The sequence below is a fragment of the Nycticebus coucang genome, chromosome 4 (assembly GCF_027406575.1).
Source record: "Nycticebus coucang isolate mNycCou1 chromosome 4, mNycCou1.pri, whole genome shotgun sequence".
In the NCBI taxonomy this organism is placed as follows: Eukaryota; Metazoa; Chordata; class Mammalia; order Primates; family Lorisidae; genus Nycticebus; species Nycticebus coucang.
Genome location: NC_069783.1, coordinates 8,510,434 through 8,526,982, shown reverse-complemented (window position 1 = coordinate 8,526,982; position 16,549 = coordinate 8,510,434). Strand labels below are relative to the sequence as shown.

Here is a 16,549-nt window from a genome sequence, read left to right as displayed (position 1 = left end):
TTTAAACTTTTAAATGAAAACTTCGTTTTTCAAAAATGACACTTTTTTTCTCCAGTTTGATTACTTTCTTAATCCCCATCTCAGGGGGAACATTCTTCCATCCTATGTTCTGGAAGGGAGCCAATTACCATAACCATGTCCGCCATATGACTGCATTTTGAGTATCATGAAAACCGCAAATGAAAGATAGCTTTACTTATCCTGAAATCATATTTCCTCTTAGGTCTGTTTTCTTAATGGAAAAATGGAAAAAGTGAGCTAAATGATCTCCAAATCTCCGTCCAGCTTTAATATTCCATAATCCTACATAAGACATTCTATATATTCCTGGAAAGTTACCATTTCCTTTGGGAGTTAAAGATAACAAAACAATAATTTTGGACACTAGCAAAATGTACAAATAACCAAGCAAATGTTATCAATATAACTTGAGCAGTGGAAAGCTCTGAGAAATCAGGTTAAATTCCATCAGTTAGGATAAAGAGACAGAAGAAGAAAGAGAAGGGGAGTGGAGAAAGAAAGAAGAGAGGAAGAGAGAAGCCAGAATTTTTATTAGCCAGACTAAGCTGGTAATTAATGCAAAAAATGCTAACTCACTTCCATTGGTCTCTCTGAGTAACTAAACAACTATAACATACACCTAGATTGAGGGACCTCAGTATCTTTTCCTTTTAGCAGAACTTTTTTTTCTTTTAAAGACAGAGTGTCAATATGTGGCCCTGGGTAGAGTGCTGTGGTGTCACAGCTCACAGCAACCTCTAACTCTTGGGGTTAAGCGATTCTCTTACCTCAGCCTCCCTAGTAGCTGGGACTATAGGCGCCCTCCACAACGCCAGGCTATTTTTTGGTTGTAGTTGTCATTGTTGTTTGGCAGGCCTGGGCTGGATTCTAACTCGCCAGCTCCAGTGTATGTGGCTGGCGCCCTAGCCACGGAGCTACAGGCGCCAAGCCCTTTTACCAGAACTTTAAGCAAACCAGGTTCAGATAACTACCCATAATAATTTTCAGACACTAAATATAAAATTACTTTTTTTTTTTTTTTTTTATTGTTGGGGATTCATTGAGGGTACAATAAGCCAGTTACACTGATTGCAATTGTTAGGTAAAGTCCCTCTTGCAATCATGTCTTGCCCCCATAAAGTGTGACACACACTAAGGCCCCACCCTCCTCCCTCCATCCCTCTTTAATGATACAGATTTTTCAAATCAATTATTTTTTAACCCCCTCCTAATAGGTGCCTGTTTCAGGGTATCGTTTGCATTTTCCAAGGCTTGGAGACTTTTTGCTCAATTAACATGGAATGCCATCAAAAAAGATGAAAAACAAAACCAACATTGAGTCTACGCTAGTTCTGAAACTAAGAACCCGTTGTTATTCTTCTCTCAGATGCAAACACGGCTCCTAAGATGATAGGAGTACCTTATACTCCATTATTTTCATCCCTGATTTTACCCAAGTTTAGTTATTCCACCATATCTCTGACAAATTACATGGGGTCTGCAGTGCTGGCTGGAAAACAGGAAGAGTTCTCTGTATCCCCAGTTCCTACATCAGCAATTTCAGAAACCAACTAATCTGCTTCTTTTAGGAAGGCCTCTCCAGCTAAGCCAGCCTGGCCTCATGCCAGACACACACAACAGCTCCCTCATCTTCACTGCTGGTCTGGGCCACCTGCCAGTTGATCCTCTATCCCTGCCTTTCAGTTGTGGTGCCATTTCTGCCTCAGGGCTAGCTCTTTATTTCCATAAGCAGTTAAGGGCCCCCTTTTTGCCTCAATAACCTACCCTAGTTTCCTGGCCCCCTCAGGTCCCTGGCTTTGTCCCTCACCCAATTTTTATGGGTTAGTATGGTCCTTTGCTTTTGTCTCCGTCCAAACTAAGGCCTGGCTTGGCCATGTGGACTATGTTGAGAGTAAGAATACCAAGCAAGTTACCTAACCTCTTTGTGTCTTGGTTTCCTCATCTGTAAAACAGGGATAATATTAAAATACACACAACACACATATACACTTCATAGGGTTGGCATGAGTAATAAATGACTCAGATAGTATTTAAAACATCGCCTGGATCGGAAGCACTCCCACTATTATTATTTCTGCCCCACCCCCCACCCCCAGGTCAAGTGGTAGCTGCAGCTCCATTCTCCTTCCTTTGAGCTGTCCATGGATGTATATGTAAATATCATTATGTTATTGGTAAACAGTGAAAAGGGGATTTGGTTGAGACTTTAATTTGAAAAACAAAATGAAAAGGCATACAAATTATTTTATCTCACACTGAAGAAAATTTAAGTTATAATTGTGTACATCTACTAAGTTCTCATAACAAAGAATGAATGAAACACTATCAAAATCATATAATACATCCTTCCCACTGCCTTTGATTTTATAGCATCATTCCAAAGACAATTACTTTACAAAATATCCCAGAGCTCTATTAGCTTTGTCAGGGGCTTCTCTTAATCCTCTGACTTCACATTGTGTTGCCCTCATTACTGATTTTCTCTTCCTCAACTGTAAACTTCTCTAATTCTGTCATATCTGTATGTGTGGACAGATCAGCAAGCAGTTCTATGTTAATTTCAAAGCCAACACGAAATGCTGGAACTCGTAAAATGTGAGATCTCACTTTATATTTGCATTTTATTAACATTGACAGGCTAGAAAGGGATGAACTCCAACATCAACCTGAACATCAAAGGATATCTAAATAGAGGTTAATTTTCTGTCAAACAAGAATTAAATATTTTTATTTACATATAAAGTCAATCCACTATTAAATATTTTTGTGTTGAGATGTCTTTCTTCTCAAAGCAAACCTTTTTAGGAATATAAAAACTGACAAAAAGGACCTCCCCCAACCACATGCTACCTAGTGGTAAATTACTTAGGTAACTTATTTGCCTATAAAAGAACAAACATGAAATATTTTCTAAGAGCATTAACTGAGAAGTAAAATTATATCTTGGTCTAATGTCATTAAAAAAAAATAATAATAACTGAAAATCTTAGATTACTTTGGCCCTCCAATCTTTTTTTTAATGAGACAAAGTCTTACTCTGTTGCCCAGGCTAGAGTGCCATGGCATCAGCCTAGCTAACAGCAACCTCAAACTCCTGGGCTCAAGCAATCCTCCTGCCTCAGTCTCCCACGTAGCTGGGACTACAGGTGCCCGCCACAATGACTGGAACTCCTGAGCTCAAGGAATCCTCCTGCCTCAGGCTCCCAGAATGCTAGGGTGACCTTTCTTTTTTTCCTAATGTCTCAAATTCTATCTCTGAAGAAATGAATCTGCCTGTCTTTGAGGAATTTAACAAGAATAAATAAATAATGAAAAATACTTCAAGATTTCAGATGAAATTCATTATATATCTATCAACAGTGTAAGTTATACTCTGCATCTCAACTTTTATAAATCAAACATCAATTTTTTACTGATGTTAAATTCTCTCCAATTAGAATAATAACCAGCAGTTACAAATGCAAAGAATCTATGATGTCACCTTAACAATTATGGCTCTTTCCATTTTCATGATCTCTCTGTTAAATTTCTACCTCATCTACCAGTAGTATGTCAACCTCAGACTAACAGGGCTCTTCCTGACCATTTCCAATGGAATTTTCTATTTGTCCTGAGAACATCACCACACATGGGTTTTCAGCCTTCTGCTCCAAATCCAGGCATCCCCTTCCACAGGGAACCTAATTGTTTAACAGCCACCTTCCCTGGCAGCACCATCCTGCCCACCAACTGGGAGTAGGGGTGAACAGTGGGAGTAGTCCTGGGGATACTACAGACTTCTCTGTTCTTAGCCAAAGTTCAGCAGTTTTTGATGATAAACACTTTCTCAATTTGTTGTTTGCCTCTGATCAATTTCCAGAGATAGAACAACATTTTAAATTTTATATGGATATTCCTCCCCCTCCTGACTATAGTTTTTGTCCAAGAAAGAAAAAATAGTGGCACAGAAGAAAGAGCATGACTCTTGACACGAGAGATACAGTACCAAGGGCCAAATCCAAGTTTCATAATTTGCCAATTATATCATCATGGGCAAGTTACTTAAACCTTTTTTAAGACTCAATTTCACTATCTTATAAATTACAGCCATCCTTACTGTTACAAACATTATTTATAGACTGTGGTGTTGTAAGGAATAAAAAAGAAAAACAAAGGAAAAAATTACTTACTGTAACAAACACCTAGCAGGCACTCAATAAATATCTCTTAAACTGTAAACAACATCAAGGTCTGGAAGGTCATTAAGGTCTAAGAAAATAATCCCGTAAGTGTGCAAATGAAGGAAAATATTTAATGTTAATATTTAGTGTACTGAAAACCTTCTGATGAAGAACAAAGGGAAAATAATTTTTGAGTACTGTAAATAATGACCAAAAACTCATAATTAAAGGACGAAAGTCCGTCCTATGGGAGACATCTGAAATTAGATCTAGAAAAAGATAAACTAATATAAGCTAAGGACTTAAAATAATATCTCTTAGGCCGGGTGTGGCAGTTCATGCCTGTAATCCTAGCACTCTGGGAGGCCAATGCAGGTGGACTGCTTGAGCTCACAGGTTGGAGACCAGCCTGAGCAAGAGCAAGACCCCCATCTCTAAGAGCCAGGCATTGTGGTGGGCACCTGTAGTCCCAGCTACTGGGGCGGCTGAGGCCAAGAGGATCACTTGAACCCAAGAATTTGAGGTTGCTGTGAGCTGTGATGCCACAGCACTCTACCAAGGATGACAAGGAAAGACTCTGTCTCAAAAAAAAAAAAAAAAGAAAAATAGTACCTCTTCAAACATAACTTTCTTCTCTTTCCTCCAAAGCAACATAGTATGCAACTAACAATTAAAAGTATCTTTAAAACAATTTTTTTTTGAGACAAAGTCTCAAACTGTTGCCCTGAGTAGAATGCCATGCCATCACAGCTCATAACAAACTCAAACTCTTGGGTTTCAGTGATTCTCTTGCCTCAGCCTCCCAAGTAGCTGGGACTACAAGACCCCGCCACAACGCCTGGCTATTTTTCTGTTGCAGTTGTCATTGTTGCTGTAGCTGGCCCTGGCCGGATTCGAGCCAGATTCAAACCTGCCAGCCTCAGTGTATATGGCTGGTGCCCTACCCACTGAGCTACGGGCACCGCCTAAAACAAACTTTTTAAATCACCTAAAGGTCTCTCTATAAAACTCAAGTTTAGTCTCAATAGTGTGTCCATTTGTAATGCACACATATCACACTACAGTTACATTTTGAGAACCTAAAGTATTAGAAGCCACAAAAAGAAACTAAAAAATCATTTTACTCTTCGTTAAATTATGACTAAGGTTTCATTATTTAAGTATAACAAAAACTTGGGCAGTGCCTGTGGCTCAAAGGGGTGAGGCACCAGCCCCATGTGCCAGAGGTGGTGGGTTCAAACCCAGCCACAGCCAAAAACCGCAAAAAAAAAAAAAAAGAAAATTAAATATAACGAAAACTAGATGGTATTTTTAAAAACTCCAACACCAAACAGTAAGTCAGGCAAGAAATATATACCACCACTGTTGTGTCTTATCAGTAACCACAAAGTAAAAAAAGAAAATAACTTACCTCTACAGCAAAGATTCTTTTGTCACGCCCATATAATTTCATCTCTTCTGGAAAATGCTGAAAAGCATTTATGTAAGGAATATGGTCCTCTTCAACAAATCTGCATTTTTAACAAAAATAAAAGTTTCAATGAGAGCTATGTACTGACTAGCAGAGTAAACCTTCAGGAAAAAAGTCTCTTGAGTATCAATATTTCAAAGACAAAGTAAAAATCAGTTAAATTTATTCTACCTCTCATATATTTTTAATGATGATAAATCAGATCTATCCTTCTCAGTACCCATGCATGGGACTATTTAGCCAATTATCAAACAATTCTCTTAAATTCCTAACTTAATAGATTCAATTTGTCTAAGAAGTGAGTATCTTACACGTATCTGTCAGTTCACCACCAGGCTTTCCAAAATGGTATTCCTTCCACCTCTAGGTTCCCTCATGTGACAGGCTCCTCCTCAGCTTGTAAACCACTGCTTTAGGGATGGCTTCCTTGGATGATCCCTGTCTTTGGTGACAGCGAGCTTACCTCCCTTGTCTACCCTCTGGTCACAGCCCCTAGGATGGTGTATGGTAAATGTTTATTGCTGGAAGAACCATTAAGGGGAGAGACCTTGCCTTTTTGTTCACCATCCCACCCCAATGTCCTGTACACATAATACGAGATCAAATATTTTGAATCAATTACTGAATTTGAAGAAAAGAGCACACACGTACCGACAAACATCTTCATTCCAGTGAGAAAGACAATAAAACAAACAAATGAAACTTGTGTGCACGTATGTTAGGTAAGGGAAATGTTAAGGAGAAGAGTAAAGTAGGGACGGAGACTAGAGAATGAGGAATAGAGGTCTTGCAAATATGTCATGCATGTCCTTGTATCTACACTACCTGTAAGAGTTTTAAAATAAAACAACTGTTAAGGAAAATAAGTATACAAAACACATTGCCATAAAGTCTTTGCTACTGTTAGAGCTGGGTGGACATTTGGCTGTAAGTTTTTTTTTTTTCTTTTTTTAGACATAGTCTCGTTTTGTCAACCTTAGTAGAGTGCTGTGGCATCACAGCTCATAGCAACCTCAAACTCCTGGGCTCAAGCCATTCTCCTGTCTCAGCCTCCCAAGTAGCTGGGACTACAGGCGCCTGCCACAATGCCTGTCTGTTTTTAGAGATGGAGTCTTGCTCGCTCAGGCTGGTTTCAAACTGGTGAGCTTAAGCAATCTACCCATCTCAGCCTCCCAGAGTGCTAGGATTACAGGTGTGAGCCACTGCACCCAGCCCAGCTTTCTTTTTTCTTTTCTTATTCTTTTTTCTTTTTGTTTGAGATAGAGTCTCAAGCTGTCACCCTGAGTTGAGTGCCATGGCATCTTAGCTCACAGCAACCTCCAACTCTTGGGCTCAAGTGATCTTCTTGCCTCAGTTTTTTTCTATTTTTAGTAGAGACAGGGTCTTGCTTTTGCTCAGGTTGGTCTCGAATAGTGAGCTCAAGCTATCCACCTGCCTCAGCCTCCCAGAGTGTTGGGATTATAGGCATGAGCCACAGAGCCTGGCCTCCTTTTTTTTTTTGAGACAGAGTCTCATTCTGTTGCCTAGGCTAGAGTGCCATAGCATCAGCTTAGCACCTACCGAGACACCTGACTGATTTTTTCCATTTTTTTGTAGACAAGGTCTTGCTCTTTCTCAGGTTAATCTCAAACTCTGTTGCCAAAGCTAGAATGCCATGGTGTCAGGCCAGCTCACAGTAACCTCAAACTCTGTTGAGGCTTAAGCAAACCTCCTTCCTTAGCTTCTGAAGTAGCTAGGACTACAGGAATCCCCACCAAGCCCAGCTAATTTTTCTATGTTTAGTAGAGATGGGGTCTTGCTCTTGTTCAGACCGGTCTTAAACTCCTGAGCTGAAGGGATCCTCCCACCTTGGCCTCCCAAAGTGCAGGATTACAGGTGTGAGCCACTTCGGCTGGCCTTAAAACTACAGTAAGTTGAACAGAACTCACATGGCAGTTAATGTGTTAATATTATTTTATATACAGGATAAAAGGTACAGCTATCACTTTAAAACTATCTAGTATTGATTGTGCTAATGACCTCATAAGTTGTTTAGACTTTACCCCCATGTGCTAATACATGACAGCACTATTTGGAATATTAGGGGTTCAGAGATGAGTAAGAGATGAAGAGCCCCCCATGAGACAGACAGCCTGCAGGTGACCCAGTAGAGACACTGCCACGTGCCACCACAGAAGTATGCTCGGCGCAGTAGAAGCGGAGGAAGGAATGAGAAATCTGCCCAGGGGAAGCAGAGATGTCTGCACAAGGAAGTCTCGAGCATGTAGAGTTCAAAAAATGTTTCACCCTTTATAAATAGTGCTACTTCTGACCTATTTCCAAAATTTTTTATTTCTGAATTTGAATCTTTTAGAAAAGTATGTACTTTTCCAGAACAGAAATCAAAGTTCTAAAGAATCTATTTCCTCTTCTTTGATTTTTATCCCATGGTTCTCTGGGTCAATCCTGGAAGTTGACAGAGAGATTGGCATAGACTGAAAGCATCCCAGACACCTCTCCTGATCAATAGACCACTGTATTAGCTGTGTCCCCTGGAAACAGTGTCTCTACTTATAATTTTGTATTTTTCCAGTTTCAATTTGTGACAGACTGAAAATTTTACAAATTAGTCCTTCATGGCAGATAATCTAAAAAGCTCTAAATTAAAGTTGTATCTACCTGTAAAAATACCCTGAACTCATTCACCTCTATTTCCATTACCAGCATCCTAGTCCAAACCAACATCACACGCCTGTGCGCTTATGTCAGCAGCAGTGTACTAACAACTCAGTAAGGTTTCATAACCTTGGTGCTTCGGTATCTCACAGCTGTGTTTGTGTTGATGTGTGGCAGTCTCTTGCTGAATGGCGTTCATTATTAAGGTTGCATATTTTTGTGTGCCCTATGACAGCTCATTCCAGAAAAAGAGTTCCAAAATTGCTTTGAAGAATGAACTAGTTCTGGTGTTGGGCATAGCTTCCCCAAGGGAACACTTCAGAGGTGACCATAGTGATATTCAGCCATGAGGTATATAGCACTTTTTCTAGAATGAGTTCATGAACTTAATTATTAGACCTTATATATGAATATATTGGTCTGGCCCCCAGTAGACAAGTCAAGACTAGAGATATAAATTTGAGAGTCATCAGTTAAAGCCTTGGGAGAGAATGAAATCACCCAATAAGCAAGATCAGGTTTTTAAACTTAAGAGTAAAATTCATTGAATCATGGGCTATTTGCTTGCAAAGTTAATCACACCTGAAAAGGCCTTTTCATCTGGTTGACATGGCCAAATTTACAGGCACTATCATCATTTACTGAAGGCATTTTATTTAATCAAAGGTCCTAATGCCAATGTTAAGGTGATGGTGGCGACGATGAAAACAAAAACAATGACTAGCACTGAATTCTTACTATGTGCCAGAAATTGTTCTAAGTGCTTTTCATGTAGTACTAATCACTGAAAGTAGTTACAACTCTATGAGGTAGTTATTATTTGCCCCATTTTACCAATGAGTAAACAGAAGCAAGAGAGATATAACGTACTCAAGGTCATACAGTAAGTGGCAAAGCCAGGATTTGTACCGAGGAGTCTAGTTCCACATCTATGTTCTTAAAAGCACTCTATACATTGACTAAACCCAAATGCTATTATTTAGAACACATACAAAGCAAAGAAGGTAATACATTAATGATTTTTACATACCTTCTATTAAATGAGAAATTCTTACATACAATGACAAAATTTACTTGTTAACTATAAAACTATTCAGCAGTGTCCAACCATTTCTTTTCTCTGCTGCACATTAGAAAAATAAGAGTTGTTTTGGGCCACACATTAAATACACAAACACAAATGAAAGCTGATTACAAAAAAAAAAAAAAATCCATACATACCTTTTATAATATCTGACAGCAGAGATAAACAAAAAAGTCCTTACAAAATCAGCATGTGGCCCATAGGCCACCAGTTAGAAATCCCTAGATTATCTTGAAAAATATAAATGTTTTCTATCTATCTGGATAAAAGGTTCTTCCAATAGTTTTGTTTTAAGGTTTCCTTATTTACAACCTATAGTTAGAATGGATCTTGCATAACTATTTAATAGTAACCATGCTAATGTAAAGATCATCTGTTCTTCTTTTCCTAGAAGTGTTACTACAACTCAGGTACTTTAATACCACTTTTCTCTTCAAAACATTTTATGAGATTATTATTATAATTCTCCAATAGCCAATGTGACATGAATACTATTATTTCTGTATATAAATAAGAAAATCAAGAAGATGAATTATTAGCCCAGAATAATTCGATTTTGGAAGTAGAACCCAGGCTACACAATCTTTCCAGACCCTTCCTCAAGTTAAGTCTTCTTATAAAATTCAAAACAAAGTTTGCCTCAATTCACACAATCAGCAAAAACATTATCATGTGAGAGGTTCCAGCTTACCTCAAGAGATCTGAAAGTGTTATTGTTTCTCTCTGCCAAAGTAATGACAGATAGCAGAGAGCAAGCGTCTTTGGCACAGTCATCTTCACAATTCCCTTCTCCTTTCGTTGTGAGTATTCGACGCCATCAATAGATCCAGAACAGACAGACGTCATTTCTTAGGGGATAAATTGAGATTCTTAAAAATGAAAGCAATCATTTGGGACAATAAAAAATCCAGACAGGTACATGGTATTTTAAATATCTTAAAAGTTAGGTTACAATCGATATAACCTTTACAAAGAGCAATTTAGCAATAAAGCGCAGCAAATGTTTAGAAGAAAACTGGCCAAGGATTAATTGTGGATTATTTATGGGAGTAATATGGGATAGGATTCTGAGAAGGATTTGAACTATTTGAAATTTTTTATAGTGAAAAATGTTTATTTTTTTTATTCTTGAGACATAGTTTCACTCTGTTGCCCTGAGTATCATGGCATCATCTTAGCTCACAGCAACCTCAAACTCTTGGGCTCAAGCAATCCTCCTGCCTCAGCCTCCTGAGTAGCTAGGAATACAGGTGCCCACCACGATGCCCAGCTAAATTTTTCTATTTTTAGTAGAAACGGAGTCTTGCTCTTGATCAGTCTGGTCTCAAACTCCTGAGCTCAAACAATCTACCCACATCGGCCTCAATTTTTAAAACAAACAAAAAAAAAATACCATTACAATGCATGGCAAAAAATGTATAACTCCTTTGAATCCATGCTCAACTCCCATATTCCCTTCTCTGAGAGGCTTCTTCAAAACTCTTCAGCTGCTGGGTGCAGCATCTCATAGCTATAATCTTAGCATTTTGGGAGGCTGAGATTGGAGGATCACTTAAGGCCAGGAGTTTGAGGTTGCAGTGAGTTTGCATAATACCACTCTAGCCCTGGTGACAGAGTGAGATCCTATCTCAAAAACAAGAAAACAAAATTGAACAACAGGCTTGGTGTCTATAGCACAGTGGTTACGGCGCCAGCCACATACACCAAGGCTGGTGGGTTTGAACCCCAGCCCAGGCCAGCTAAAACAACAACAACAACTGCAACAAAAAATAGCCAGGCGTTGTAGCGGGTGCCTGTAATCCCAGCTACTTGGGAGGCTGAGGCAAGAGAATCACTTAAGCCCAAGAGTTTGAGGTTGCTGTGAGCTGTGATGCCACAGCACTCTACCAAGGGCCACATCATGAGACTCTCTCAAAAAAAAGAACAATAAAAAATTCTTTAGCTAAAGCAGCGCCTCTTCCCACCCCCATCTTCCAGATACCCTCTACCATATGACATTATGGTATTCTCATTCATTCATCCATCCATTCAATCAACAGATACTTAGTCCTCTCATTCTTAGTGCCATCCCTCTATGTCTTAGGAAATATCAGTGAACAGTGTCTCATCTCTTGGAACTTACACTCTAGTAATGGGAGACCAATAAACAAAAAATATAATTGATAGACAACAGTGCTATCATAGAAAAATTGCAACACGGCCTACAAAGTGATAGAAGGGAGGAGAGATGGGCTATTTCTTTTTTTTTTTTTTTTTTGAGACAGAGTCTATGTCGCCCTCGGTAGGTGCTGTGGCGTCATAGCTCACAGCAACCTCCAACTCTTGGGCTTAAGCGATTCTCTTGCCTCATTCTCCCAAATAGCCGGGACTACAGGCGCCTGCCACAACACCCAGCTACTTTTTGTTGCAGTTGTTTAGCTGTCCCAAGTCAGATTTGAACCCGCCACCTTTGGTGTATGTACTGTAACCACTGTGCTATGGGTGCCGAGTGGAGATGTGCTATTTCACATGAGGTCAGAGGAACTTCTCAGAGCAGAGACCTCTGGAGCAGAGACCAGAATGAATGCAGAAAGTCATCCCTTTTTTCAGAGATAGGGTCTCATTCTGTCACCCAGGCTGGAATGCAGTAGCATAATTATAGCTCACTGCAGCTTTGAACTTCTGGACTTAAGCAATCCTCCTCACGCAGCCTTCCAAGTAACTATGACTACAGGTATGTGCCACTGCACCTAGCTAAATTTTCAAATTGTTTTTTGGAAAGACAGGGTCTCACTGTATCACCTAGGCTGGTCTTGAACTCTTGGCCTCATACAGTCCTCCTACTTGGCTTTCCAGAATTCTGGGATTATAGGCACAAGCCACTGCACTAGGCTGAGAAGTATCTTAAGGATGTGGTAAAGAATATCTAATACATGAGCAGAAGTGAATCTACAGAAATAGCAGGAGGCCAGTGTAGTGAGAGCATCATGGTACTAAAGAGAGAGTAAGAAAGTGTCTCACATAGGGCTTTGTAGATCGTTGTTCGTACTTTGGATTTTATTCTAAGTTCAAGATGTTTCTAGAGTAATATGACCTTACTTATGTATTTTAAAAAACCACTCTGGCTGCTATAAGAATATAGAATAGAATAACTATAAGGGAAAAGGAATGAAAACAGAAGATCACTGTTCCAGGAGAGAGATGAGAGATATTTGAACCGGAGTGGAGCAATAGGTGGTGAGAAGTGGTTGGATTCTGGACAGATTTTGAAGGCAAAGTCAAAAGGATTTGACAATAGCCTGGATGTAAAGCATGAGAGAAAAGAACAATTCTAATGTCGGCCTGAGCAACAAGTAGAATGGAGAAGGCACTTACTAGGGCAAGGAAGACGGCAAAAGAGCTACGAAAATGCTCAGCGTGAGATCTCATTAAATATACCAATGGAAATATTGATTAGGTAGTTGAATATAAAAATCTATAGTTTAGAGGAGAGGTAGAATTAGAGATAGGAATTTTAGAGTTTTAGCACATAGCTAGTGGTTGGTTAAAGCCATGGCTTTAGGTGAAGTCACCTAAGGAGTGAGGGTAGATAAAGAAGCAAGACTAAAAACGACCTGAGAAATTCTAAGTTTTCTTGTACATAAATTCTCAAAATCATTCCTCAAAATCCCTTTCTTCAGTAAATCCTTTCTTCACAGCAATTATCAGTAGCTGAAATTTTATTTTATCACTGTGCATTTGCCGCCTGTCTCCTCCCACTACAATATAAACACCTTGGAGGCAGACAGTCTTGCTCACAACTCTGTCCCCAGTGCACAGAACAATTCCTAGCACACGGTATAAACCCAAAAGGAGAAACCATGCCAACAGTTCTAAGATTTCAGCCTAGTGAAATGATTTTAAAACATGCAAAGATTTAATTACGGTCAAGGGATGATGTAGTAGCACTGTTCATAATGTGAAAAACACTTAGAAGAATCTAAGAGGCAGGAATAAAAGTTTGATTAAGTAATTCCATATAACGGTATACTACACAATTTCCATAATGCTTTAGATTAGTGGTTCTCAAAGTATAGTCCCTGGGGACCAGGATGGATGTCTAACTGCTTCTTAATAAGACTTTCAAGCAATCCTCCTGGTGTTGGTCCTTCCTTCATATCAAACGATGTATATCATTTGAGAACTTAACAGAAACACAAAATACTGTGTTCTAACAAGCCTTCCAGGTGGTTCTGATGGATGCTAAAGTTTAAGAAACAATATTTTAAAAATATATGAGCAAGGGGCGGCGCCTGTGGCTCAGTCGGTAAGGCGCTGGCCCCATATACCAAGGGTGGCGGGTTCAAACCCGGCCCCGGCCAAATTGCAACCAAAAAATAGCCGGGCGTTGTGGCAAGCGCCTGTAGTCCCAGCTGCTCGGGAGGCTGAGGCAAGAGAATCGCTTAATCCCAGGAATTGGAGGTTGCTGTGAGCTGTGTGAGGCCACGGCACTCTACTGAGGGCCATAAAGTTAGACTCTGTCTCTACAAAAAAAAAAAATATATATATATATATATATATGAGCAAAAAGATTTCCATAAAATATTGTGTAAAAAAATATATGCGCTTTTTTGTATAGTCCTTACATGTAACACATAAGGACTTCTAGTTAAGATGGCAGACTGAAAACACATTAACCTATGCACTCTCCCACTACAAAAAATTATTATAAAGAAATTTTTAAAACATATAAACCCAAGAATAAATATTTTAATAGAGACAACAGCAATAAAATGTTAGAAGTTATAAAGCACATGGACAGGTGATTGCTGCGTTAGCAGTCCTGGCAAAGCTAGATCCAAAGCCATCAGTGGGAAAAAAACAAAGAGTAATTTTTAGTGGAAATCCCTAAAGGTGGCTCAGGAATTGTCAAATCAGGTATTCTTGAAACTAGATAAAGAAAGTACCAACGCCAGGAGGATTGTTTGAAAGTCTTATTAAGAAGCAATTAAACAGCTCAGTGCCTGTAGTTCAGTGAGTAGGGTGCTGACCACACATACTGAGGCTGGCAGAGGCCTGCTAAACAACAATGACAACTGCAACCAAAAAAGAGCTGGGCGTTGTGGCAGGTACCTATCGTCCTAGCTCCTTGAGAGGCTGAGGCAAGAGAATCTCTTAAGCCCAGGCGGCGCCTGTGGCTCAATGGATAAGGTGCCGGCCCAATCTACCAAGGGTGGTGGGTTCAAACACAGCCCCGGCCAAACTGTAACAAAAAAATTGCCGGGTGCCTGTAATCCCAGCTACTCGGGAGGCTGAGGCAAGAGAATCACCTAAGCCCAAGGATTTGGAGGCTGCTGTGAGCTGTGACACCACAGCACTCTACCGAAGATTAATAAATGAGACTCTGTCTCAAAAAAAAAAAATCTCTTAACTCCAAGAGTTTGAGATTGCTGTGAGCTGTGACACCAAGGCACTCTATGGAGGGTGACATAGTGAGACTGTCTCATAAAAAAAAAAGCAATTAAGCATCCAGATTCTTATCCCAATTCCTTGCAGCAAAGTGACTGTCACTCCCCTGTCCTGCCCCCAAATTACACGTTTCTTCTCCTAAGAGAAGGGTCTCTGGAATAGGGCATGCCAGTCACATATACAGTTGAGAAGTTAAAATAAGAGGATTAAGTGAAAGTTTACATACTGAGTACTGAGACAACCCCCTACACACTCTCCTCAGGCCTTCTTCCCACCCAGTTCCCAGAACACTTGACAGCCAGGATTATACACCTGCCAAACACAAGAGTCAAAGAGATTTCTCTGTGGAATCTGACCAGCTTTGGGGGGGAAGATTTAAAGATAATAATGTTGGAGGTTCACTAAGAAAATAACCCATCTCGATCACTCTTGCATACAGAGCAGAGCTGACAAGACTTACCATGGGTCCAAAGTTTTCAAATCAACTTTTTAGTCTCCATATTTTTTTTTTGAGACAGGGTCTCACTATGTCAACCTGGGTAGAGTGTTGTGGCGTCACAGCTCACAGCAACCTCCAACTCTTGGGCTTAAGCGATTCTCTTGCTTCAGCCTCCCCAGTAGCTGGGACTACAGGCAAATACCACAATGCCTGGCTTTTTTTTTATTACAAAGATGGCTATGCTTGGCTCATTAGACATTTGAAGAAAGCATCTGTATAGGGCGGCACCTGTGGCTCAGTGGGTAAGGCGCCGGCCCCATATACCGAGGGTGGCAGGTTCAAACCCGGCCCCGGCCAAACTGCAACAAAAAAATAGCCGGGCGTTGTGGCAGGCGCCTATAGTCCCAGCTACTCAGGAGGCTGAGGCAAGAGAATCACTTAAGCCCAGGAGTTGGAGGTTGCTGTGAGCTGTGACGTAATAGTACTCTACAGAGGGCAATAAAGTGAGACTCCGTCTCTTAAAAAAAAAAAGCAAAGTATAGAACAGTGTGTAGAACAACGTATATATGTGTAAAAATTACAAACATAAATTTAGCAATACTAATAATAGTATAGTAATACTCAAAGAGTATTAGCAATTGTATTATTTACATGCTAATATAACAAAATACTATAATAGATAATAACATTAGTAATAGTGATAATATAGTATATGTATATATGTTTGTATGCATGTATGTATATGTGTATGTATAAAATCTTTATAGACATTACAAAATCTCTGGAAAGGAAAAAAACTAATTTCAAGTGGTTCATTTTTTTTTTTTTCATGCTGGATGAGAAATAGAGCTGGGGGAATAAAACTTTTGACAGAAAATAAAATAAAATAAAATGCAGAGGCCAAGACAATCAAATCAGTTGGGAAATATTAATATCATCTATAAAATAAGAAATGATGTTCCACAAAAATGAGGTCATAATCCAGGGAAGAAGATGAAATGGGATCCAGGAAATAAAAATCCAACAAAAGAGAAGTGACAGACTTCTGGATGGGGGGAAAGAGAGGTCCTAGAGTCAGGCCACAGGTCCAGATACTTCCTTCTAGACAGGAGCAGGTCAGAAGCTCCAGAGAGACTTCTTCCAGAAGATGAGATTCATAGAATACTTAAGGTATTAAGAGATTTTAAGAACAGGGAAGAAATGTGGAGATACATTAGTAATAAATTATAGATTACTGATGAATAGAAAGTTAAATGAATAACACAACAATTATTAACTCTGGGAAAACCAAA

General features: G+C 39.5%; 1 protein-coding gene across 3 annotated transcripts in view; it reads right to left on the bottom strand.

The window, feature by feature from the left end:
- The window catches only part of TAF1B (TATA-box binding protein associated factor, RNA polymerase I subunit B), an 87,988-nt gene that overhangs the window by 53,503 nt on the left and 17,936 nt on the right, over positions 1-16,549 (bottom strand). For all 3 annotated transcript variants that reach the window (XM_053589689.1, XM_053589688.1, XM_053589690.1), the window contains exons 7-8: positions 10,083-10,239; positions 5,593-5,692 (exon numbers count right to left, since the gene is read on the bottom strand). In XM_053589689.1, coding sequence (XP_053445664.1) covers positions 5,593-5,692; positions 10,083-10,239 — 257 coding nt within the window. The remainder of the gene's footprint in view (positions 1-5,592; positions 5,693-10,082; positions 10,240-16,549) is intronic.